Source organism: Molothrus ater, chromosome 6 (genome assembly GCF_012460135.2).
Source record: "Molothrus ater isolate BHLD 08-10-18 breed brown headed cowbird chromosome 6, BPBGC_Mater_1.1, whole genome shotgun sequence".
In the NCBI taxonomy this organism is placed as follows: domain Eukaryota; kingdom Metazoa; phylum Chordata; class Aves; order Passeriformes; family Icteridae; genus Molothrus; species Molothrus ater.
The window spans coordinates 45,094,712-45,120,498 of NC_050483.2; the positions used below are offsets into that span (position 1 = coordinate 45,094,712).

At 37.5% G+C, this 25,787-nt stretch overlaps 1 protein-coding gene across 2 annotated transcripts in view; it reads right to left on the reverse strand.

The window, feature by feature from the left end:
• Positions 1-430: 430 nt before the first annotated feature.
• The window catches only part of EML5 (EMAP like 5), a 98,194-nt gene continuing 72,837 nt past the window's right edge, over positions 431-25,787 (reverse strand). Inside the window, exons 28-42 of one of the 2 annotated variants that reach the window (XM_054515128.1) lie at positions 25,372-25,450; positions 24,148-24,277; positions 23,257-23,355; positions 21,369-21,389; positions 18,342-18,515; positions 17,214-17,422; positions 15,865-16,022; positions 13,808-13,922; positions 13,133-13,321; positions 12,762-12,934; positions 11,350-11,512; positions 10,333-10,436; positions 9,805-9,958; positions 8,876-8,976; positions 431-8,556 (exon numbers count right to left, since the gene is read on the reverse strand). In XM_054515128.1, coding sequence (XP_054371103.1) covers positions 8,520-8,556; positions 8,876-8,976; positions 9,805-9,958; positions 10,333-10,436; positions 11,350-11,512; positions 12,762-12,934; positions 13,133-13,321; positions 13,808-13,922; positions 15,865-16,022; positions 17,214-17,422; positions 18,342-18,515; positions 21,369-21,389; positions 23,257-23,355; positions 24,148-24,277; positions 25,372-25,450 — 1,906 coding nt within the window. In that variant the 3' untranslated portion in view covers positions 431-8,519. The remainder of the gene's footprint in view (positions 8,557-8,875; positions 8,977-9,804; positions 9,959-10,332; positions 10,437-11,349; positions 11,513-12,761; positions 12,935-13,132; positions 13,322-13,807; positions 13,923-15,864; positions 16,023-17,213; positions 17,423-18,341; positions 18,516-21,368; positions 21,390-23,256; positions 23,356-24,147; positions 24,278-25,371; positions 25,451-25,787) is intronic. The other variant, XM_054515129.1, reaches the window with a different exon arrangement.

The window sequence follows — 25,787 nt, forward strand, 5'->3', positions numbered from 1 at the left end:
GAAGCACTTAGAAAGCTTATTCCTGTGTTGGGATTGTACTGGAAGTACTTTTTGTGCAAGTGTTTGGTACAGTGCACATGGCTGCACTGCTGTCCCAGCACCCAGGGACTGGGTAAAGACAAGTGCTTTGTCTTTTGGGTGTTGTTCAGTGCAGTGGTTGTCACAGTCCTTCTGCTCTTTAAATTGGGGAAAAAAAGACAAGGGAAACAAGCAGCTTCATAAGCCAGAACAATTAAAGAATTACTGATACTGTTCTCCACTTAAAAAGCCTATGAATTGCCACTTCACTTGAAAATAGATACTCTGAGATGTCTCCATTTATACCCAGAAGAAAGAAAGTACCACTGGACTTCTAAGGAATTCTTTTTTCCTTCTGAGCATACTGTGGTTTTCTCCTTCTAGAAAAATAATGCACACACATGCCCATAAATACAGTTCAGTGATATTAAAATGATAGAAAGTGTTGAACAGTAACATAAATGCACTTTTTTATTAAACCGTTTTTTATATTTTGGGGAACTACATTTTCACAAAAATATACAAAAGAATATCTTTTTACAAATATTTACATTCAATATCAGAAAACAATGATAGCTACATATTTTAAACTTAAATTTGACAAATATAGTCTTGAATTCCGAAACTTAACACTCCAGGAAAAGTATTTTTAATTTTTTTTAAATAAAGTACTCAAAGTTCATATTCAAATTTTAAAAAATCTTAATTAATGCAAAAATCTGACATTTAATTTATATATATATATATATATATACTTTAAATAAACATACAACATTGTTACAGGAATTAGATGTTCATGGTGGAAACCAAAATGGAGTACACTTAAACCCATGATCCATATAATATATGACCTAGTTTAAAATACCTTTTTTTAAATTTTTTTTTTCTTGTTAAAGCAAGAGGGATTATCTGACATACTCCATAATGAAACAACAAATCTGAACAGACAACTGCATTTTAAGCTTAAAGAACTACAGTAAAACATTTTTGTAAGGTGACCTGACAGGGGGCTGGAGAGGAGAGGAGAGGATGTGCTCTGGTGTTGCACAGAGCACTGCTGGAATGGGTTTCCAGATGAAAGACTGCAAAGAACATTATTTTTCTACAGAACTTCCCAATGCCTTCATTGGCTGTCCCTTGCAGAAATAGCTGCCACCATGAAGTTATTTTCCATGTGAGATGAGGAGACAAGAATTTGTAAGGGCAGCAGAAGACCAGGACCATCTCCATTGCTGCATTTCCACTGCTGTGCTGGGCTGTCACCAACCCACAGTGTTCAGTGTGAGAAAAGCTTTTCCTCTGCTAAAAACAGTGAACAAACCAAGCTACAAAGCTAAACCTGCATTTTGAAAAAAATTAAATAGTTCTAATGCATTTACTTAGTTTGTTACATTTTCAAGTTAGTTATCATTTTGGGCTGGAGTGTATTCTAATATGGAATTTTACATTAAAAATGCTTTAACTTGCTTCACAAATCAGTAATGCAGCTTTTCCATTACTTTATTCTGTATACCTATAACTGAACTAAAAAGCAGAAATTAAGCTAATTACCAAATACTGCTTAAAAAAATAATCCAGCTATTTTGCACCTGAAATCACAACACCAGGGTACATAGTAGCAAGAAAAGGAAAAACAGACCAGAAATGTGTGAAGTACTACCCAACAGCACCAACGTTTCACAAAAGTACAGGAAACCATTTTTATTTCATGCAGTGTGTGTCTGTGTTCATGCCTGGAGTTCCTTTAGAAAGGATATTTACTGGATTCCAAAAGAATGCAGTGTCACACATGTCCTGGGTGCAACTGGTGGTTGAAAAAATCATGGTGTTATGGCAGTACCACTTCCAGCTCCATTGCATGGAGAGATCCATGGAATGGATCTAATGGATCCCCCCTTCTCCCCCGTCTCAAGAATTTGCAATTAAGTTAATAGAAAATTAATTTTCAGCAACAGAATGCTTAGGATTGGCTTTAGTCATTACAAACAACCACCAGCAAATCTGTGGTTAAAGTTGGCCTTCTCAGCCACTACATTGGAAAAATAAACTTATTTGGTGGCTGGGAGGAGGGAGCTGGGACAGGGGCTTCTGTGGGAAGGAGGCAGAGTAGTAAGAGCCAAAGCTAATGAAGGAATAATGGAGACTATTACATAAACATGTCCTTTTTTACCCTAAAGGCTTACAATCCTGCAGAGGACTGAAACTAAAATACCCCTCTACTACAGCCCTTTTTCAGAACCCACCAATGCAATGCTTAGTTACAATAATTTACATTTTATTCTTATGGCCTCATCTTCTTCCTCAGCCCCACTGAGAGTAGCTGAAGGCAGCACCAGCTTTATGAGCACCACACACAGTGGGACAGTGGCAATTGTCCCTTCAGCTTAGAAAACTGCTAAAGCACAACTGGCCTTAATCCTCTGGTTTCACACACCCATTATGTGGGTGCCACTTAGTAGTTAAGTGGATACAACCTGCTTTCCTTTACAAACAGTGTGAGTCATACAGATCACATCACTGGAACATGACAATACTTTGGGGGATTGCATTAAAAAACAAACAACATTTGAAGTTTTGGTTTCTTTCTGTTTTTCAATAAGCTCTCACATGACATCAGTGCCCAAACTAAGCAAGATATGTGCTGCAAAGGGCAAAATCACTTTGTAGGGTCTTGAAGGTATCCCACAAACAGCAATAGAAACTAAGGAAATACCTATGATGGCTTCTGGAAGAGAAACCCAAACATACCAAGCAATAGGAACATCCTGCCTCTCATGTCCCAAACACAACTGCCCTCTTGCAAGCGGAGAAGGATCAGTCCTGCTATTCATGCACAAATTTTGTGTTTCTTACAAAGAGTTGCTACAAGTCCTGTTGTCTAACCAGCACCTATAGTGGGCTTGGATTGTTTTTTACATGAAGCTTGCCATAATTATTTCCTTTTTTAGTAATGGTTTACTATGGGATAAAATAAAATTTTATGCTGATTTATTTCTCTGATAGATACCAATTTATATACTCAGATGTATTTGTCGGCTCTAATTACATTCACCGGACTAACTCTATATTTGAATGCCCATGGCATGGAACCACTGAAGGAAAATTTGGCTCAGGTAGGATCTGAACCACCCTCTGCAGATTCCTCTGGCTGTCACACCTTGAGTTAAATGTAGAGCTCACAGCCTTCATGTCTGTCATCTTAACTGTTGTGAATGCCTGGGAACTGAATCAAGAACTGCTGAACAGGAAAGAAATGAGAGGCAGTAATTGCAACAGCTTGGTTAAGAAGAGTTTTCTGAAGTATAATGTTTCTTTGGTTTAATATTTTTTTGTTTGAATAACGTTTCCAGAAGAGGCCTATTAAAACAATCCAGGTTTGGTTTAGGTAGAAAGATAAGTAGCCTTTTAAAACACATCCTTCAACTCTTTTGCCTGAGCTCTCAGTACTACAGAGCACTTCTGTCTTTATAGCACTTTCTTTGTTCCACTGTATCCACTGCAGCTGTGGGTAACCTGTGCTTTGCTGCTTCACCTCAGCTCTGAACAGGTGTCCCACAGGTATGGGAGTGGGAGTAGCTGCATCTTTCCCAAAAACAGAGCAACCAAAATTCCCTGCAGCCTTTCCTTGAGCACTCTGCTGCTCTCCAGTCCTTACACTTCCCAAGCAGCCACTGAATGCTTCCCACTTGAAACAAGATGTTTGCCACTCACCACCACCCATGTCACTTCTTTCATCTTTTGCCTTTGCCTATTTTTGAGTGCTCCTTTCTCTGCTTTCCTTTCTTCTGCCTTTTCTCCATGTTTGTTTACTGGTTTCCTGTTACTGCTTCTTCCACTCTATGTTCCATAATTCCAAAAAGCAGAGGAAATTAAAAGCATTATGGAAATTAGAAGAATTGCCTACCGTTGTCATGCTAAGACCTTATGCCTTTTGTTGTTTTGTTTTAAACAGAAGGGTGGAGAAGAGAACACACATTCCGTGCTTTTTTTCCACTTCCTTTCCAAAGAAGTAGTGAATGAGTTGGATTGCTGATTTCACACTTAACAAAAAAAACAGATCAAGGTATCAAGGTTGTGACGGGTTTACTGATAGTAAATTGAGAAAAGTATGATGTGTTCACCTGTTCTAGCATCAAATAGACTGAGAAAACCAGCTAATACTTCTTAGATGCAAATGATTTTGGCAAGGAAGCCTATTGTGGCTTTTATGCATATTAGACAATAATATGCATAATACAAACTAATACAAACTATTCTGTTTGTATTTCTAAAAGGAGATATATAGAGTTTAAGTCTGAAGTCAAAGCTAAGTGAAGAGCAGAAGGCAGGACCAACAAAATAAATGGGCTTGGTGTAATCACCCAACAGTGAATGGCATGAAGAATGACAGCAGGCTTTGGCAAGCACATGGATCTATCCACATGAGGAGAAATCAAATGCTGCTAAAAATTTTAGAAAAACAGATCCGGTTGCAAGGAAGCATAAAAAAACCACTCAGAACAAAAAAGCACACAAATGCAATGCAACTAGGGGTGTTTACATCACTGATGTGGCAATTCATTTTGTGATTTGCAGTCTTACTTCCCTTTCTTTAGTGTCTACAGGATGCTAGTCTTTGTCCAAAACATTGACAAGATGACATCTCTATAGCTTATGTTAACAGAATTATTAAAAACAAACACTTTCAGGATTAAGGCTGGTCACTGACACTGATAATGAAACAGGGAACATGCCACCTTGCCCAATTAAATGCTGTAATTTGAAGCCAAGATCCTTTGCTGGTGACACTCTTACACCTTGCCCAGCACATCCAGCCCAGGCTGGGTGGGATCCTGAGGCAGGGGAGGTGCTGCATGGCCGTGCTCAGGGTGGCTCAGGGGCACTGGGTCTCTTGGCAAACTTTCCCTCAGCCCAAACAGTGGGGTCAGGTGCTGCAGGCAGCAGCTGAGAGAACTGGATCATGGTTTTAAACTAAGCCACTCCTGAATGCTATCAAAGTCCTGCTCTTGGTACTGAAGTCCTTTCTTTTGGCCTTGTTTTAGACTGAGGAGATGCCTCACCTGCTGGACCTGCTTTCTGATGGCACAAGTGCAGGTTAGCATTAACCTGACTGCACTATGGCAACTTTCAGTTCTAAATGTGTTTATTTTTTAGATTTCCTTGCTCCTAGGAGCTGGATTTTCCTTATTCCCATTTTTTTTCCTAATTATGTTTATTAGCTTTCAAGTGCATATTTATTTTATTAACTGAAATGTTATTTTTATTCAGTTCTCCAGTTAATTTCTTTTATTACCAAAAATATTGCTGACTAAAGATCCCAAAGATACATGTTTGCTGCTAACCAAAAAGACAAGCTACAGTAAAGAATCACCCACTGTAAGTTATTAAATTATACAAAGACCTTTTGCTTCCCCTTCCCTGGTGCAGAAGAGGTTTTCTCCAGCTTCAGGCAAAGCCCTCCTGCTCTCCATTCTCTCTGATGCTTCCAGATGAAAGGCTGTCACTGGTCCCTCCACATTCCAGCTTCTTCCCTGACCTATCCTACAGGGTTCTGTCCTCCTCTGACTTCTCTGTGGAGCATCCAGCCTCGAGCTCCAGGGCCTATCAGAACAGGCAGCCTGTTCCCATGTACACATGCTTCAAGCATGGGTGGCAACAATTAGCAAGTTACTACAGTAGCATTTAATGTAAACAGCAAATGAGGCACAGTAGCAAGCACCATCACAGACAAAAAGACCAAAAACACCATAAAGCTGCCAGCTTGGGCCATGCTGCAGCCAGCTCTTCCCTTCAGCAGAGAATCACAGCTACATTATGCTCCAAACTGCGACTGAGCCTCTGCTCACTCTTCTCCTCACCATTTGTGATCATTCCCAGCTGGCTGCCCCCATTTTTACTTGGCAAACCACAGAGCAGTTTCACCAGGGAAAACACTGGCTACCAATACAGGCTGCAGGAGGAGGAGGAACAATGCTGGCAGTTTAGTTTTTAAAGAGCTCCCCAGCTTCCAGCTCCATGCCAGCCCTTTACAGCAGCAGTGAGGTTTGGAAGAGAGTGAAGAAGCAGGGAGACCTGGAGGCTGCAGCCCTCAGCCCCTTCCACCCCTTTCTGCTCATCCTTCAGCTCTGGTGTGGCCTTTGGGATTCCTCAGGGGAAAAGCACCAATGGACAAATTATCAGTGGAGAGGCACAGCATTCATGAAGGACATAGGGGGAGGGAGGAGAAGAGGATCAGTGACAGGGATTGGAGGAACAAACCCTCTTGATCCACATAGCTCCTTCACTGGGGGAAGGCCTACAGAAGAGCTCCCAGAGCCTAGGGTTTTGTGGGGAAAACTCAGAGACAGAAAAATCTGGACTTTGATCTGGCAGTCTGAGTAGGACAGACTATGAGTGAGCTCTTAAAAGTCATCCATCTTGATCCAACAAAAGGCAACTTTAAAGTAGAGGCAGGACAAATCTTACTTCAAGTCTGAAAGTCCTGCACAGATGTGTTTAATAAGGGATAGAATCACAGCCATAAAAGAGCACGCTGCAAAGAATTTCTCTAGTAAAGAGAAGACATAAACACCAGAGACTAATTTTCACATACAACAGACAGACAGGAAACAAGGTTATGAGATACATCAGGTCGAATCACAATTCTCATATGCAATTCCCCTAAACTCAAAAACATTACTGCCAAAATCTCCTTGTACACTCATGACCAAACCCTCAGAGTTTTTGCTCCTGTAGAATAGCAGCTGCATGACTGGCAAGACTTTGCTAAGAACCAGCATGCTGAGAAACCTGATAACTGTTTAGTTCATCAACTTCTTTAAAATAAATATTCACTATAGATTGATATATAAAATATATTAGCTAAGACAGTTGGGTAACTAGTTTTGTATAGCACATAACAAGGAGAGCACAAAAGTTTGGCTCTGTAACTTTTCTCCTCCTTCTCTTCTACCTGAAATCCCTCCCATTCCTTCTGTAACCAACATGCACACAAGATGATTACAAGAAGAAATGAGGTTTAATTCTTTTTCATCTGGCATAAGAAAATGCAAGAGATGAAAAAGACCAAAGCCTCTTGACTGACCTAAACAAGTGCCACTGTCAAAGCAATGCTGGCTTACACAGAAAGAGAGCTTTCTGTGCACAGCAGAATGCCACAATGGAAGCAGTGCTGACAATTAGTGATTTTTGATCCCTGCTATATTGCATGAAAATTAACTATCTGTAATGTTTCTCTATGGCATGATTTAGACAAACAGCTGATGAAACCTTCCTCACTTGTACCCAAAACACAGCTTTGTTCAGGATTTTATTATCACTGAAATGTTTTTCCAACTCAGAATCTCAGTTACATTGCAGGATAGAATAAATGCTCGAGGTGACAGCAGGTCCATTCAAAGAAGCAGATGATTGGACATTTTCACAGTCAGAAGAGAAATCTGAATAGAGACATCTCCCAGCTAGTCCTAACTCTATTAAAAGTTCAAATGTATAAAATATAATGCTCAGAAAGTTCTCTCTGAATCTCCCCTATGATGCTGAGAAAATAAAATCAATTCATATTGCTCTGAAATTCTATTTTTGCCACTGCTGACATCCCAAACTTTATCGACAAAAAGACTACAAAATCCTCACCCTGGTCCTCATTTCCAGCAGAGAGGCTCACAGCCCAGTCAAGTAACACAGCAATAATCTCTCTTCCACTGAGAATACTTTTATTCACAAGGCAAAAATTGGAGTTAGACTTTTAGGTAGTGGGCAAGGCACTCGCAAAGTGAGCAAATCTATTTTTGCTCATAGAACTAATTTAATGTTTAAGTGCAACAAAAACACTAAATTAGCCATGAAGATCATGCATATCCAACGGCTTTCACCAGACATGACTGTGACCCAGGCCTCTAAATACAGAAATATTTCAGTCACAAGGAATCAACTCTATTATTTTCTGCTTCATCAGATATGATGTTTCCTTTTGACCAGCCATAGAAATATAATTTCTATTATAATAATTAAACATTTATTAAAATACTATATATTTAAGAGTTAATATATGGTCTCTCTCAGTAATAAAATATGGAATACTCTTTTTATCTATGCTATTTAGATCTCAAAACTTAAAGGAAAAACATTCATGCTGAAAATAGATCAATGTACAGCACTAGGTCAGAAATAGCATCTCTTGATTAAAACCCCAAGAACTTGCTGTGAAACTGTACATTGATTAACAATTCACTTTTTCCTTTCATCCACATATTTTGTTTTCAACATCTGGCAGTGAGTGGAATACAAACCCAGATTATCTGACACTGAAGCAAAACTAGCAGCCTCAGTGTGTCCATCCTTCTGGCAGACTCCAGGTCCTGTCTGTCAGAGACAGACTGCTCTGTGTCTTGGGTCATTTCTTACGCATGCAGGGCACAGCAGAATGTCACATTGCAATCCTGGGTGTTTCATGCCTGGTACTTCATGCAGTTTCCTCTTTGCAAGTCTCCATGTCTCTCTCAATGAGGCATATGCACACACTTCCAAACAAATAAGCTGTGTTTTCAAAAAGATATTAAATATGAGATATAGAAAAATCACTGTTGTTAAAAGAAATGGCTGACACAGCTAAAATAAATTCCTATCAAAAGTATGATGTTCTGAATATTCACGTGAACATTTGAACTTATTAAATATTAGCTGTTCATATTAACATTTGGGATATTATTTTGTCACAAATACGTTTTTCTCTATGTATGAACAGGAAAGCAAGCACATGGACAAAAGGCTGAAGGCTGAACTTAGCCTTGCACTGCTGTGGACTGGCCATGTGCAGTGCTGTGCAGATTGTGGCAGCCACGGCAGGAACACCTACCTGCAGTCGTCCCCTCCAGCACTGACCACGTATCTGTCTCCACTTGTGAATCGAATATTCGTTAAGTGGGCAGAGTGACCTAAAAATCGTTTGTGTTTTGCCTGGAAAAAACCCCAAACAACAACAGAATGAGAGAGTCTAAATATTCTGTATCCTCCTAAATCAGAACAGGCATGAAGTTTTCATCTACCTTTTTATTGCACCACATACTTATAATGTTCAAAAGTTATACAGTTTATCATATGTGAAAGATCTCCTGAAGGAGAACTACTATTGAGCTGCAATGCAGATTAAGTTGTCAGCCAATAAGAGAGCAATTGCAAATTGGAAAGAATGCTCAAGCTAACAAAAAAATATTAAATACATCTTGTCACATGACTAACTTCAAGGTTTGTGTAAAATTCCTGACACTGAACACCAATTATTTTCATTGCAATTGTGTGAGCAGTTTACCCTGGGCAGTCTCAAATCCTGAAAATTAACAGTGAAAACAAATTTAAAAACCATTATAAATTAAAATTATAAAAAGCAGTGAAACAATTTAACAGTGTTAGTGAAAAATCTGTAAACTCTTCATACATGAAGATCCACAGATGGGACTAAAATCACCATCTATCTTCCTCATCTATCAAATGGATCAGAGATGTGGAAATTACTACGGGCTTTGAGATTTTTCATTAGGCAGGCACTATGCTAAAGCAGACTGGCAGACAATATCAACACCTTCAAGAGGTTATAGCAAGAGCTTCTGCACAAAATGGTGGGGAAACTCTGATGTGGAGCATGCCATGAGACTATGGAGATAAGGAGGTACTAAAAAGCTACAAATTTAGAGAAGAAAATATTTCCATCATATGTCTTCTAGAGAAACAAGACAAGATCCTAATATCAACAGTACTTGTTGTAACCATGCAAAAACAAGTTCTTACAAATTTTTCAGGACATGGAAAGTCAAACAGTTTGACCATGCCAAAATCATCGCCTGTTACGAGATTGATTCCCGAGTGAGAGACACAAGCACAGTTCACATCAGCTTTTTCAGCATGCCTGGACCAGATTCCAATTACTTCATCCCCAAGGACACTGAAATAGAAGACCAAGAAATTACTTTGAAAACCACTGCAAAAACAAGAGTCTGGTATAGAAATCAGATCTCATATTCTAGCTGGTTCTATAAAAATGCAATGTTTACATTTTATTTTCACACATGCATACCTTACATAGCTTTTATTCTGTAATTAATTTTGGAATAATTCCATAATTGCCCCCAGTGTACTGAAGGATGCTGCTCTGTACTGCCTTTTGCTGTGCTGCATTTAGGGGAAGCTGCTGCCAGAGCAGATCGGTGTGTTAAAAGAAAATATCTGACTGAAGGGATTAAATAGACTTTTAAATAGTAGGTGCTTCTCCTGGAAGTTCCAGGTGTTCTAACAGGTGTAAATACATGAATCATTTACCTTGTCCAAGTAGCCCATGTTATTCTGTCAATCACAGCCTGGTCCACAAGCTGCTTTCCTGAAGGCACTTCATACACTTGCCTTTTGTAAGACCCCGTAGAGACCTTTGAGTTGACCACAGAAAATTTACAATACATTAACTTGCTTCAAAAGATGAAAATATAATTCCAGAGGGCTTTGAAAAGCATTTTTGTGACAGTTACTTTTTACTCCATAGAGTAACAGCTATCAAGAAAACTTAGTCAATGAGTTGAAAATTCTCAAAAATCTATACAAGCATAAAGCAATAGTGAGAAAGCATGAGAGGTCTTAACATTTAAATGTCTAATTAGTAAAAAATAACTGAAACAACTCACATTCTGCGTGTATGTGTTAGTGCATTAGTATATACAAGTAAAGCAAAATAAATTTCTATCATTAAAACTGACACAAAGGTGTTCCTCTTGGGCTAATATTGATTTGATAATGAGAGTAAATATTGATTTGCTAATGAAAGAAGCTTATTTCTCCTTTCAGATGCAAATAAAATATAGAAAGCATATTATATTTACTTTGTTTATTTTAAGAAATGTCTTCAGCCCTCCTATAGTTGGCAGTTTCAACACCATGACTTTGGTGCTGCTCCACAAAGTCTAGCACTAAAAAGACCTATAATGCCATCATGCTGGTCAGAGAGACAAAGAATTTATAGATCCCCAGGCTCTGCAGAATGACAGACTGTAGTCCTTTCTCTTGTAAGATAGCCCATCAGCATCAGAGGTAAAAAAGCAGGGAGGCACATCACAGGAGGTCTGAAATCTCTCTCTCATTTCTTTGCTTATTTTCTGTATTTGATCTCCTGGAAAACTGTTCAAAACTAGAGGCATCCACTTACCACTACAACAAGTAAGTCTGATGTCAGCAATATACTCCAACACTTAGCTACAAAACTTAGAAGCTGTCAAAGGAGAATACTTGCAGAGTATCTGTCACAGGTATGTTTCCCATTCAGTACCTTGAACCATTAATGACTGATACCTGGAGATAAGAGCTATCAGCAGAGAAGTCCATCTGGATCACAAAACTTGGGATATCCTTGCAATAGCTGATTCGATTTAGTGTGGGACCCAGAGTCAGATCATAAAAATCCACTGCATTCTCACTGGAGCCAACTGCCAGGTAACGAGAATCTGGGCTAAACCTGAACAGATAAAAGGGTTTCATGAGAACAGGCTGGCACTTACAACAGATTATAATATTTGAGAAGTGCAGAAATTTGCATTTCAAGTGTCTGCTATCCAGAACTAGAGGGATGCAGAGTATTCAGTCTGCTAAGCAAAATAACTTTTGAAATTAAATTTTTCGGGAATGCATATCCAGCAGAAAGTAGCAATAATTTTGGTACAGATTACACATATAAGTGAACTGTAACATCTCTTGAATAACTCTGTTCATGATCTGATTTCATGACCCCCTCATGGTCTAACAACTTGTGGCATCCTCCCTGATGACACTCTGACTCCCTTATGCTATACTTACAAGGTTAAAAAATGGAAAACTGAAGTGCTCCAACTGAAGCGAAGCCAGAACTTCTAGATGAAATGTACTGCATAAAAAGATGTAAATCCAACCTTTTGTTTCCCCAGTGTATCTTTGCACACTGGTTTCTTTCTTCCAGTTTTTTTTCTAGTCTTGAAACTCAGTAGCTTCCTGAGCTGAACAAATCCCTCACAGCCACTTCTGTGTTACTGGGGAAGTCTCTTTATTTCTATTCTCTCTGAAACATAGCTTGGGACAGCTTTCCAACTCCAGCAAACCCCTGACTCCTAGCAGAGCTCTTCTGCAAGGTCTCTCTTTGCTTATATTTGCTCTCCAAAACCTTCCTTAGCTGATTATAACCAATTTATCTCATACAAGAACCAGCCTGTTCCTCCACGCAGGAAACAGAAGCAGAATTTTACTTCTAACTCCTGTCTAACAAACACAACAAGGTGCAAACTGACAGACTGGCATTTCCATCATCTCCACAATCCAGTCTTCATCTCTAAGTGTCTGATCTCATTTTACCTCCTAGGAGTCCCTTCCCTCAAGCATGTGGATCCCACCACACCCTCACAGTGTCACTGGCAAACCTGCTGAGGGACTCCATCCCCCTGTCCCTGCTGCCACCAAGATGTCCAACAGTGCCCACCACCCCTGGGGAGCACCACTCCTCACTGGGGTCCACACCCCTTGTTGTTTTGACTGATGCTATCTCTTATCTCCATGTACCTCCTCCTCTTTCTTTTTTATTCCTGGTATAATCCCACAAACTCCACAATTCACTCATTGATTCCAGCTCTCTGAAATATCATTGCAATGTTTCCCAGAACACAGAGTTGTATTTTTAAAAAGCAAAATATTAGAGATTTCTAGCATACTACAATAGACCAGCAATAACATTTTCTGACCTGATATCTTGAATTGCTGATCTTCTGTCCCTTTTCTTCCCCCAAATTTTTAGAGAGGTGACAAGCAGGATAATAAATTCTCCATTTTTCATGCCAATAGCTACCATATCACCTTCTGGGCTGTAACAAACAGTACGAGCTGCATGTCCTAAGCTGACTTTGTTCAGCATCTTCTGTGAAGAAATAAAAACCCAGAATAGTAACTGTTACTATTTGTCCATATTTTAAAAGCATCTTATGCTAATAGCTTGTTAACATGCTAACAGCATTACATGGGTTATTTTCAGAGTACAATAAAAAACAAGTTTCAAGTCTGCAACACCATCACAAGCCTATTTTTTTTCTCTAAACAAGTATTCTCTAACACCTACCTTTTCAGCAATATCCCAGAGTCTTACTGTGCCATCTTCTGCAGCAGAAAGGAAAAAGTCTCTGGATGGATGTGTTGCTAGGCCCCAGATGGGTCCATCCATATGACCATTAATTAGAATGTTACATGCAGCATTTTTCTCTCCAACTTCAATTATTTCAGCATTTCTTGTCCCAACAAGAATTTTGCCCTTAAACAATAGTGAAAGAATTATCTCTGATAAAATACATTAACCTCTCATGATGAACAGTAATTAAAATATCATGAAGAGCTACAGTACTGTCAAGAAAGTTTGCTTAAGTCATATTATCAAATAATCAAAGAAAATTTATTTTTTAAACTCCTCTGAGTTATTAAAGTACATAGCTCTGTAGATAGCATGATGCTGGCTGAGTTACTGCTTGTCATTTGATATTTGATATCAAAGTGTGAAAGAAAATAGAAAATTAATCCTTAATTAGTCTTCAATAAAAATATATATGTAATATTATCCTAAGAAAGACTGAGGTCTCACTAAGTAGATGTTTTTCCGCCACAATACCAGTGGTAGACACCTTCTAGCTTAGCCTTTCATTTCAAATACTAGCTAGAAGAGAAAGCAGAACTAATCTATGTGATATTCAGAAATCAACCCCAAATGATGAGCTGTATTTTCTAGCCAGGCAGCTTTGTTTACCTTGCCCCTGCAAACAGAGCGAACGCAGTCTGTCATTTGTCCTGTCTCTAGTCTGAAGGCACGACATCGTTTCAGCTCCTGGTCCCACAGCTTGACTGCTCCTCCTTCCTTTGAACTGTGAAGACATCAGGAAGAACCATGAGTACAACAGCTGCCACAAAAAGGTCAAGTCATGGATGAAAGAACTATATTATTTAATGTACTGCACTACAAAAATGAGGCATTTTAGTATGTTTTAAATTGTTAAAAGATTCTGTTTGCCTGAGCAGTTGATATTAACATGCTGAGCTTCACAGCCCAGCAAGACAAACTGATTCCAAGTCCTCCCTGTTCTACTTTACAGAACAAGTTGAAAGATGGGTGCTGCTGAGCTTAGTCTGAATGAGCAGCTCTGAGGGAATCTGTCTTGTCAGAAGAACAGTTAAGCAGGCAAACCACCATCTTAATAGTCAGACAGGCAGAGATTTTCAAATTAGAGTTGAGAGAAACAGAAAAGGTATGTATTTTACTTCTGTGAAATAAATGACAGATTATTTTCATTTCTGTGAAAATGTCACTATTTTCACTACTGTAAAATAACTTACAGATACAGCAGAAAAACCACACAACTAATAGTTATTAATTATGCAAACACTAAGTATTTCCCTCCCACTTGCAAAAAAATCCCCTGGTATTTCAGAATAGAACACATTGAAAAAAAAATGTTTCTAAAAAAAAGATAATGTTTATTGAAACAGGGATAAATCTGGCATCTCTAGTTGAGCTGGGACATGTCCTATCTGTCTTCAATCTCCCCTAACAGAAACAAAAAAACAATGTTCCACAATATCGAGCTGCCTGTGTTACAGCTTTGATTACTGAATAATCTTACAGAGAACTTCCGAATGTTTAATCACAATTACTGATTATTATTATTATTATTATTATTATTATTATTAATAATAATAATAATAATAATAATAATAATAATAATAATAATAATAATAAATTATAAATTGATACTCCTTGCAATAATATATTCTTTGCTTCCCACTAGCACTGTTTTGACATATGATTGATCATTATACTCAGCAAGAAGATTTTACCAAAACAAGGCTGGTGAGCTGCAACTAAGGCAGAAAAAAGCATACAGTCTTCCTAAATGAAAATTTGTTTTTCATACTGTCAATACTGTATTTTCCCACAGGAGATGAATTCTGGGTTCTTATTGTTATTCAATACTATTTGTTTCAGGTCAAATACCAATGATTAAAAGCCTCTGAAGCTAAGTGGTGGAGAGAACACCCTCCAAATAAAATCACAACAACATTAATAAATAGTAGAAGGAAATATTTCAGGCACAGAAGTAAATAAGTTTTCAGTTCGGTCTGAAAATATAAGTGGCCTGTGTCCTGCCAAATGTGGCACTATCATGTCATCAGATGGACTGTATTACAGCTGAAGCATTTTCTGATCACTAGGAAGGCATCAAAAAAATTAAAATGCTTGAGGAGACATTTTGCTTGCAACCCCAGGATCTTGCTGTACAGCAACAAAGAATCTTGCAGTAGCTTAGATTTGAGAGAAGACAGCTTGCCTCTGCCATCATAACTAAGCAGTTCTTTCCTTTGAAAGAAGTTATGCATCATATTGTTATAAAAATTATGATTCATATATTCAATCCCAACTGTGCAAATCCCTTGGCTTAACAACCTCAGGACATCTTCAGTGAAAGAAGTAACCCACAAGGACTAGGTAACTTTTTGGTGCTTAAAGCTAAATGGGTGTTGGAGCTAGAAAATCAATAAGAAAATCTAGAAAATCTAACCATTCTATGATTCTAAATTTCAGACTAAATGCTTTCTCTTATAATAAATGGGGGAAATAGCCAGGTGAAGCTCATATGGGATTACCTCCACTTTGGATGTGGGTGACTGCTCTTTTCTTAATACCTATCAGGAATCTGAAAGGGACTACTCTTCTACCTTTAATGTCCCAAACAGTGTCAATGGGATGAATCCAAACCACTTTTAAAGAGAAAACATGCATGCAGAAAAAAAAGAAAAAAGAAGACTCACGGCCTTTCTTTGCCTCCTGTAACAATCAAGCCATCCCTTAGTGTGGTGTACATGGTGAACACAGGTCCATTGTGAGCCTTGGCCACAATTCGTATCAACACATGATCCTTCCAAACACAAACATCTCCACTGATAGTACCTGTAAATGTCAAGTTATTCTGAAAAGGGGAAAAACATACTCATCATCTGATTCTGAGTAAGGTAGGAAGAAAAACATTCAGAAATAAACACCATTTGCATTTAGAGGCTAAATTGCTTTTGTTTGCTGCTGCAGAAGAGGAAACTGTGGAGCTGAACAAGCTTCTTCTGAGACAAAATCAAGAAGAGAACTCCCAGAGCTACTCCCTACAGAAATATGGAAAACACCCAAGGTTTGGCTTTATTCACTTTGCACAGCTTTTCACAAAACCCCTGGAAGCTCTGCATCCTCAAGCCTCACACCAAACTTCAGGCCACACAGCATAGAGCCTGATTCTCACACTAAGAACCTGTCTCTTCCTAAGAAAGTTTACAGAGGTTTCCCAAACCTCTGACTAATACCTGGGTTGGGCATCAATAACAGTTAGCATTTGGAAAATATCTTAGTGTTTTGTAAGACCTTCATATAAATCAGAGAGACACCACTGTGTAAAAGAGATACTGTAGCAAAAAAAGGCAACCACAGCCCAGTTAGAGTTTCAAAAATCAAAATTAGCGTAACTTGACTCTGGACCAAACAGTCAGATGGTCAAACAGGACAGAAATACAGACAATCAAAGCAGAGGACCACTTCACAAAAGGAATCTGTGCCTTTCTGCCCAGCTGAAGATATGAGTACTGCTCATGCAGAGCAACTCCAGACCCAGCAGTGCTGTGGAACTTAGCAAGATGGCCTGCACATGTCCAAAAACCCCCAAAGCAAAAGAAACCCCTAATGCAGTTGCCTTACAGCATCTGACATTAATGAATGCCCCAGGACAGCGCTGCTCTCTGATCACCCATGAGCAGTAGCACATACAAATGACAAAACCATCACTTTCAGGTGGGCATAAAATCAGCCTCATTTCTACTGTTTGGTTCTTGCACTCTAGACTCAGTTTTGTTTTAAAGTTAAAGTAGTTTGTTATCAGTTCAAGGCATCTGTGGTTTTTTTCCAGAAAACATACAAACCCATAGTCTTTTCTACTTATAAAGAAAGCTGGTACTAGTTCTAACTAGCAGGTAAGTATTAGTAATGTTAAACTGAGTTTAGTAAAATAATTTATACACTCATTAACCAGGTTATAAAAGTCTCACTGAACTGAATAAAGGCAGAAGGGTAAAAAAAGTTTGGTTTCATGCATTTTCAGGTGGTTTGTTGAAGTACATACCGCTCCAAAAGCTACAGACAGCATCGTCTGCATGCGGGCATCTTCTATGGAGCTCAGCAGCCCTTTTTTACTGAGGAGAGCTCTTCCAGCCAGTGTCCAGAACCTTACATGTTTTACTCCCACAGAAACAAACTGTGTATCTGAATCTGGCCTGAATTCTGCTACAAATATACGCTGGTTATGACCAGCTCGGCTGGCAATTTTGGCACCTGGCAGAAAGAAAATGGACATTTTGACTTTGCTGAGAAAAAGACATATTTCTGGTTAAAAATATTAAAATAATTTTGACCCATATGAAGATTCCTCAGTTGGGATCCTTAGCTGCCATTCTGAATGTGCATCAACCCTTAAGATGAACACAGGCATGTTCTGACCACACATCCTTCATCCTAGCTTAGATTGTATAAGATGGACATTGTATCCATCCCCACAGGATCTCAGACAAGCTATGAAAGACCATTTGTTATTAACTTAATAGCTGATATTTAAAATTCTGAGAGTCACTAGTTATCAACAGCAATCCCCAAAGAGAGAGGAGAGACTCAGAGAATCAGATCCATAATCTGGGCATGCCTTTGTCAGGCAGAAAGGAGACAAGGAAAGGAGCTCAAATCTCTTTAGCCTAAATCAGAAATACAGATCAAAGCTGATCTGAAAACATGTAGCATAGCTTAGGGCAACAATTATATAAGATGCATAGAGGAGTTATCCTGGCACCCTATTTCTGCAATTTGCAACTTTTGGGAATAATTTCAGGAGTATGACAACCTAGTCAGTAATCAGACTTTAGAGAAGAATAAAATAGTAATAATAATAATAATAATAATAATAATAATAATAATAATAATAATAATGACAGTTTTTAAGAAAAGAAATCCCTACATTATTCTTACTGGAAATCAGTGAACTAGCTTGACCTTTACACAATAGTTTCAAAGGAGATATATTCAGCAGTCACTAGAATGGGTAAACAAATCTATTTTAGATCTCGTTGTACAGAGCATAGTGCACAGCATTTATTTAATAATTTTTAATCAGCTGATGCTTTAAAGTTACACTTGCTCTTGACTCGAGCCAACATATCTCTAACAATGTAAACACCCTCTGCAAAACCAGTCTCTTTCCTACCTTCCTGCCACTTCCAAATGGTAATGGTGTGTTCAGGATCCAGCCCTACGGACAGCAGCAGTTTGCCAGTGGCACTGAAACTGACGGAGCAAACGCCCTTGGAATGGTAGCACCGCAGCACCGACAGCGTCTGCTTGTTCATTGCATCCCACACGTGAATAGAAGGAGCTGTAGCTACACAAATAGAAAAACATGCCATTAGTAGTCATTTTGAAAATGTGTAATGATTTCCTTATTGAAGCAGTTAATGCTTTTTTATAAGACAAAATTGCTGTGATCAGATGGGGGAAAATAAAGGAAAAAAAAGAGATTTTGGCCTCCATTTGGAAAACAATTTATGACAAACAGGATCATTAGGTAGGATGAACAAGCTGGCCACATTCCATTACCGGAGGTGTTAATTTGTTACTTAACTTGCTATGGGACCTGTGTAGCACAGCAGAAGTTCTAAAAGCAAGAGTTGTCGTCTCCTGTTTTGCTCTTATTAAAACATAGAGCAGCATGCTAACTCAAAAACCTTCATAAATAAAGCTGCTCATCAAGAATGTAACCTCTCCATGGGGCTTTTGGACAACTGATGGCTACAGAGAAATCAGTTTACAGTGCAGGGCCAAAATCTCCTTTCTACAAAATGGCCACCTGTCTGAAAGGCTTGTCCTCTTAGGAGAGCATGAGCCAAATTGTCAGCTCGCTTACCGACATAGAACTACGGTATTGCGTCTGCATTGTTTAGACTGCGAGCTCTCTGCAGGAAATAATGTCTTTCCATGCTACTAATGTATGTGATTATCTCTAACATGATGACAGCTGTTTTTTCCCCAAATGCAATGCCTGCTCAAAAGATCTTGCCATCCATATATAGTTTACAATCTCTGAGCAGCATCTAAGGCATTTCCAGCACAGTAAGATTCTCAAAATTCTTCACTTCTGATCTCTAATAAATTTGACTGCAGAGTCCTAAGGTTACTGGCTTTTGTCACAGATCCAGACTCACACAAACTAAATTCTCTTTCAGGTTCATGCTTCATGTTTCTAATAGATAAATCTAGGCCCTCAAAGGCATGCATGTGATGGGAAACAGTAGGCACAGGGACTTAGGCAAAATTTCAGCCACATGAAACTCAGTTTTTAAGCACAATTCCACAGCTGTTCTGAAACAGTCTTTAGAACATACTTCCTCATTTCTTTTATTTCCCAGTTGAATTTCCTCTCATGTCAGCAACAAGATGTTAGCATTACCTTTTGAGAGGTACCACAGCAGGATCATTTAATGGCTATGCCATTAAAACAGAAAGGGCAGGAGTTGACAGCAACTAGCACTTCCCAAGAATTGTCAGCAAACTCTTTGCTGTTCTTATGGGAAACTGAGGGAAGGGAAAGTTTTATTATGGCTCTGAACTGTTTTCACACTTCAACCCTCCTCTTGGTAAAGTTCTGCATTACCCTTGAATAGTGCACATGCTCTATAACCTTGGCCAAAAGTTTTCTTTTGGGTGGCAAACAGAATCTCTCCCCTAGTTTTCCTGAATAAGAACTGACAAAATCATTCAGAGCAAGATCTGCAAGACAGAGAACATGAACTCTGAGGTCTTTCCATGTGATGGAGTCCTTCTGAAAGTCTCTGTCCTGAAACTGAATCCTGCCTGTATACTCAACACTTTCACAAGAGAGATGTTCTAAGCCATCATCTCCTTCTGGGAGCAGTTAGATAAAGCTAGCGTGGGCTGGCAGGACAGAAAAAATCTTTAGTAAGGTGGACCAAATCTACACCAAATCATTAGGAAACTTTAATTGCCATTCCAGCCTAGTACAAACATTACTGCTACAAGAACACCTGCGTCACTGTAGAAGACTGAAAATCTGAAATAGAAAAGCAAAAATTGTTGGCAAGGATGCCAAAAGCCATCAATAAATTTTAAGTAAAACTATTCAACTTTCTAATGAAAGCAGGCAGCAGCTTGGATTCCAGACTAATGGTTCTAGAAAGAAGAAAAAATTCAAGAGTGCTCGTTTCAGGCAGCATCAACAGAATTTGGTAATATACACAAGCTCAAACTGAAGTTGCAGTAGGAAGAAGGCACGTGAGACAGGGAAAGTGTCCAGCCACTCTATACAGTACTATAGATGTTCTTCCATATAAATATCCATATCATCATTGCTTTTTTATAATACAGGCTAGAAGTGTGGGAAAAGGTACCTATACTCTTCCTGCCATCCTTAGAGCAAGCACCATTTACCATATTTAAGAGAAGTCAACACACATTAAAGATGTCAATATACATTTGTTCTTACAGAACAAGCTTTAGATCCACATGAAGATTATTACACTTTCTATTACACATGACCACATTTATGCATCTCTGAAGATTCTTCACAAGACAATTATGGCTACTCAACAATGAACTCATTCGCACATGATGGTGATGAGTTTTTGCAATTACAGTTGAAAAAAAAATATTAATAAAAAATATCTCAGTCAAGACCGTCAAAATGTCAAAGACCCAAAATGATAGAGGAAAAATTAAACTGACATCATAAAAAGCATTTTGGATCAATGGTAATAAACTGCATGACAATTGTACATAAATGTGAAAGGTGATTTGTTTTTTCACTCAGTCACCTAGGCCTCCTCAGTAGAATTTACTTTAGAAATGCATGTTTAAAATTACATTCAATTGAAGGACTAAACCAAATGTTGTCAGCCCCAATATGCCTACAAAACTGGCAAGCATACCCAGGAACGCTACAGCAGCAGTATGTATTAGAACTCACTAATCACTAAGCAGCACGAAGGGAATATGCTTCAACAAGAGTAGTTTTTAAGTGTGTTCTAACATTTGTAATTTTTCTATATTTACAGTATGCTGAGCTGTTTTGACTTCTATTCAGTGCTGACAGTAATATGACTGATACACGGGGTTTAATAAACTAAAAATGAATTCACATCACTTATGCCTCTATAAAGCTGCAGATGGCTACCAGATAGACTAACTATACCTGAAGATGTTAAAATTTTGTTTCCCTTACCTGACATATCTGCTGAGTCTCCTGTAATGGAAAAGCAGCAGAAAAATAATTAGATCAGAAATAAGATAAGTGCTAAAGAAAATATATGCCACATTCAGTGTAATTTCTTAACACACACCTTGATGTCATCTTTTTGCATTGCAGCAGCACCAGTACTGCTGTTAAAGATGAGTAATTACTGATAAAAGGAGGTCACATCAGAAATAAATCATAGATTGAATATATTGAATATCTTTTGATTTCTATTTCAAACTACAACACAAAAATCTAGTTTTGGTGTATGTTAGGTCGCTCTCAGCCAAAATAAATGAAAAACATATTTTTTCATGTCATTGATATTTTTAAAAAATAAGTGAGAAAAAATGTTAAGAAGTAGTATGTGAGTACCTGAAGATTCAATAAATCTTTTTAAATCATGATGGTGACACAATTTGTGCCAACCATATGAATAGGAAAAGTAGCAGCAGTTCTTTATAGAGTATATACACTCCTCAACATCCCTTCAAAATCAGAAAATAAGTGCTGTTTTAAGATATCTCACTTCCAGCTTATTTTTAATTTTCGGCTTAAAAGTATATGTCATTTCTAAGTGTCACCTGCCTCTGATTGGTATGCCTTAATCCACATTACAAAACAGTTAATAATTGTCCTACTGCTAATTGATGTAGAAATGATTATGAAAATTAAAAAAGGATTAAGTCCTGTATTTTGTCTCAGGTAAGATGAACACTGTAGAAGAAAAATTTTCACATTCCTCCACTACAGAAAGGCAAACAGGGACAGATTAAGAAATATGATGAAAAAGCAAATTCTTAAAGGCAATAAAAGGTTTGTAATTCTGCAAATGTTCAAACCATAGACAAATATCTGATGATGATTTTTTCCATTTAAATAATCTCCATTAAAAATTTGTTTTAAATGATGTGAGGCAAGAAACTCACCAGGAAAGAAAGCTATTTTAGCTAAGAGGCTACTACTATCAATGAGTCAATTTTAATGAGACAGGCATCTAAAAATCCAATAGACACAGGAAAGCAGGTAATAAACTCTGCAGAACTGATTTTATTTATATAAAACTTCTAAAACAAACCTAAAGGAAATAAAAAGTTATTTTGGCTGAAATCAAATAAGGGTTTTTTTTTGTATTCTATGCCCTGAAGAAAATAATGTGGGTTTGAATCTGCTGAGAACCAATGGAAGATACGAAAACTACAACCAGATTGTAGGGCTACAAAAATCACTTCTACAAAATCTAGAAACAGCAATTTCTACCAGCTATGCCAATGCAAAATGTGGGGGGTTTTTTTCTTTTTTTTTTTTTAACCTGATTAGTTCATAGACCTTTATGCCACTATGAAATATATGTACATTTTCCCCCTATATCTCAGTTTATCTGTAGGGAACCCCATTAGGGTTTTGGTTCTGCCTTTAAGATTACAACTATAACATATCCAACCACCAAGTAGGTATTATAAAACTATCTGATGAGGTAAAACCTAATAAGACTGACATGTATTTTAAGAAATGAAGGTTAGCTCTATTCAGCTTCTTTGGAAGGGCAGTGACTCTTCAGAAGGTCTAACACAATAGTTCAATATCAGTCTAACACTGATAGTTCAATACAACCAGACTAATTTAATGGGGCTTAAGATTTCTGAAAAAATAGTTTTGATAATACTCCAAGCAAAAGATAAGTTTAATCTTTCATGCCTCAATATTTTTTGTCAACTTTATTCAATTACACTCAAAGGAACATATAAAGAGGACAGGTAACTGAGTAACACTCATACAAACGGAGATAGCATAATCAAATATTTTATGATTTATCATGAATTTACAAGGTCCTGATTGCATGCTGTTAATTCTTTTTACAAAAATACAAACATACCTACTTGGCCAGTTGCCACTATGTTGGTAAACTTGGGGTGCTGATTCACAGTGAGGCACAAAATATCATCATTGTGTTCCTGGTAAAATGACTGAGAGCCTAAAAGTAAGAAAAAAATAAATCAAACCCTAGTTCAACTTTAATTAAAACATTTATACACACATAGACGTGGCCAATGTTTGAAAATTTCATAGTATTTGTTAGAAAACATCATTATGGTCATGTTGCATTTTGAAGCTTAAGACCAGAAAAAAGAAACTCCACATTATTTATTTGAACTTCAACACACAGCCCTCAGTAACTCCAGACATTTCCCTCAAGTTTTGCACATGAAGTTGCTTAAATATCTCCAAATGGCATTGTGTACTTTTTTAAAGGTCCAAGTTATCTAAACTGGGTTATTGTGAAAGAATATACATGATACAGATGACTGAAAAGTAAACCAAATCAAAATGTTAACTTGTTCTTAGAAAAAAAAAATTACAATTATTCATTACATTACAGAATTAATTACAATTCTGTAATGTAAATAACAATTACATTGTTATTTAATTACATTGTTATTTAATTGTAATTACAATTCTGTAATGTAAATAACAATTACATTGTTCAGCTCTTTTCGTTTCCGTGATCATTTCAACACGCAAATTTCAGAAAGCTAATACCAAAAAAACCAAATCTTTACTTCCTTAAAGCTCAGCCTCCAGGAGCATCTCAGTACACTTGTTTGTTTATATAGCTATTATGAATATTCTCTACAGACTGAAATTTTAGGAACAAATAATATTTTTTTCACATACTTTTACAATACTTAAAGGATATTAATTACTTTATAAACTGTAACTCCATGAGTGTGAAGAAACCTTTTCCCTCCAGTGGGTTTTCTCCTACCTGTTGCCACATTATACAAGATGCCAACAGATGCAGTGTGATAAATTACATCAGCACCATCATTCAAATAGTGCACGTTGTTTCTGCAGTCCTTGCCTCGGTACCCAAATACCAGCTCCAAAATTAGGTCCTAAAAGAGATATTCACATCAGTAGATTTACCAAACCTTAAAGCAGTTATGAATTTCTTAAAGCAGTTATGAATTTCACATTCTTCTGTAGGATTTAATTTTTTTAATTATCTCCTTATGAAGTAAGTGACATTCAAAGCAACAGAAACTGGGCTGGTGCCTTCCCTGTCAGTTTACAGAGCTGCTCATTCTTGTCACACACAGCTGTGTCACCCTTTTCACCTCTCAGGGGGATGCTGCAGAATGTGCATAGAGTACACACAGACATATATATAGATACACTGAAAGAGATACTCATACACATGAACATAAGTAAATAAAATGCAGTGAAGAATAAAGTTCTTTTAATGCAGAAGACACTAAGAAACAAATAATGACAAACACTGGTCCACAATTTAATTGCAGCCAGCATCTAGAAACCCAAATTACAGCTTAAAACTTCTAGAGTGCTGATGTCTAAAAGCTGTTTACTATGCTACAATATTTTGCAGAATCAACAATACCTGGGTTGGTAAAGAATGGTAAATTTTCCAAGGTTAGATGAAATTTTCACTTCAGATTAATCAAAAATTGGTATGTTTATTTGCAATTGCCATGTAATGAAAAAACAGGTGCTGAAGCCAAACTCATCATTAATAGAATTTTTAAATTATTCTTAAAACTCTTATAATGATGAATTTAAATGGAAGTTTTAAAATAAATTCTAAGAAGATTGGAATTAAAAAAAAAGTTAGTTTTATTAGCAACAATATTTATTTAATAATATTTATTGCTTAGTTTTATTAGCAACAATACACCCTTTAACAATCCAGTTATCTATACAAGGCATCCTGCTTTCTACAGCCAGTTCTAAGGTCTCATGATTACTAAGAATTGAGTTATACTCCATTTCATTAGCAAGAAAAAGAAAAATAGTCTCGTTTTTATTCACAAGAAAAAATTTTCTCCCACTTTTTCTACTCTTTACCTACTATTCAGTATTTCCACCTTTGCTATATTTAGAATAAAACAATCATTTAACGTGTTCATAGGTGTGTCAGTTTCTGGCTAAACAAAATCCTAAAGGAAGAAGAGAAAAGCCCCATTGTTCTTACCTCTATGGGTCTCTTTTTTTTCCCCACATTATTTGTCTGCAGTTTCTCCGGCTGTGGCAATGCCCTACTAACTGGAGGTCTGAAACAAAGAACTGTGAATAAGAGAAGGCTGTCCGTCACCCATTCCATGCTAACAGTAACCTTCCAACCTGCCAAGGCTTTGGGAAACCTTACAGCCTGTCCTACTCAACTCATGCTCATCTTCAAAATAAAGACCTCTGTCAAAGGAGAGGGACAAAACCTAAAAATCCTTTGTTGAACATGCTAGGTTCTCTAACTCTTCAACAATCCATGGGGTTAATGCAAAATCTTGTTTTAAAATGACTGAGCACTTTTAAAATCTTCTTTGCTTTTTCAAGCTATGTTTTTAAGGTACTTTCATTTTCTCTGCAGCAATTTTACTGAAGAGAGGCTTA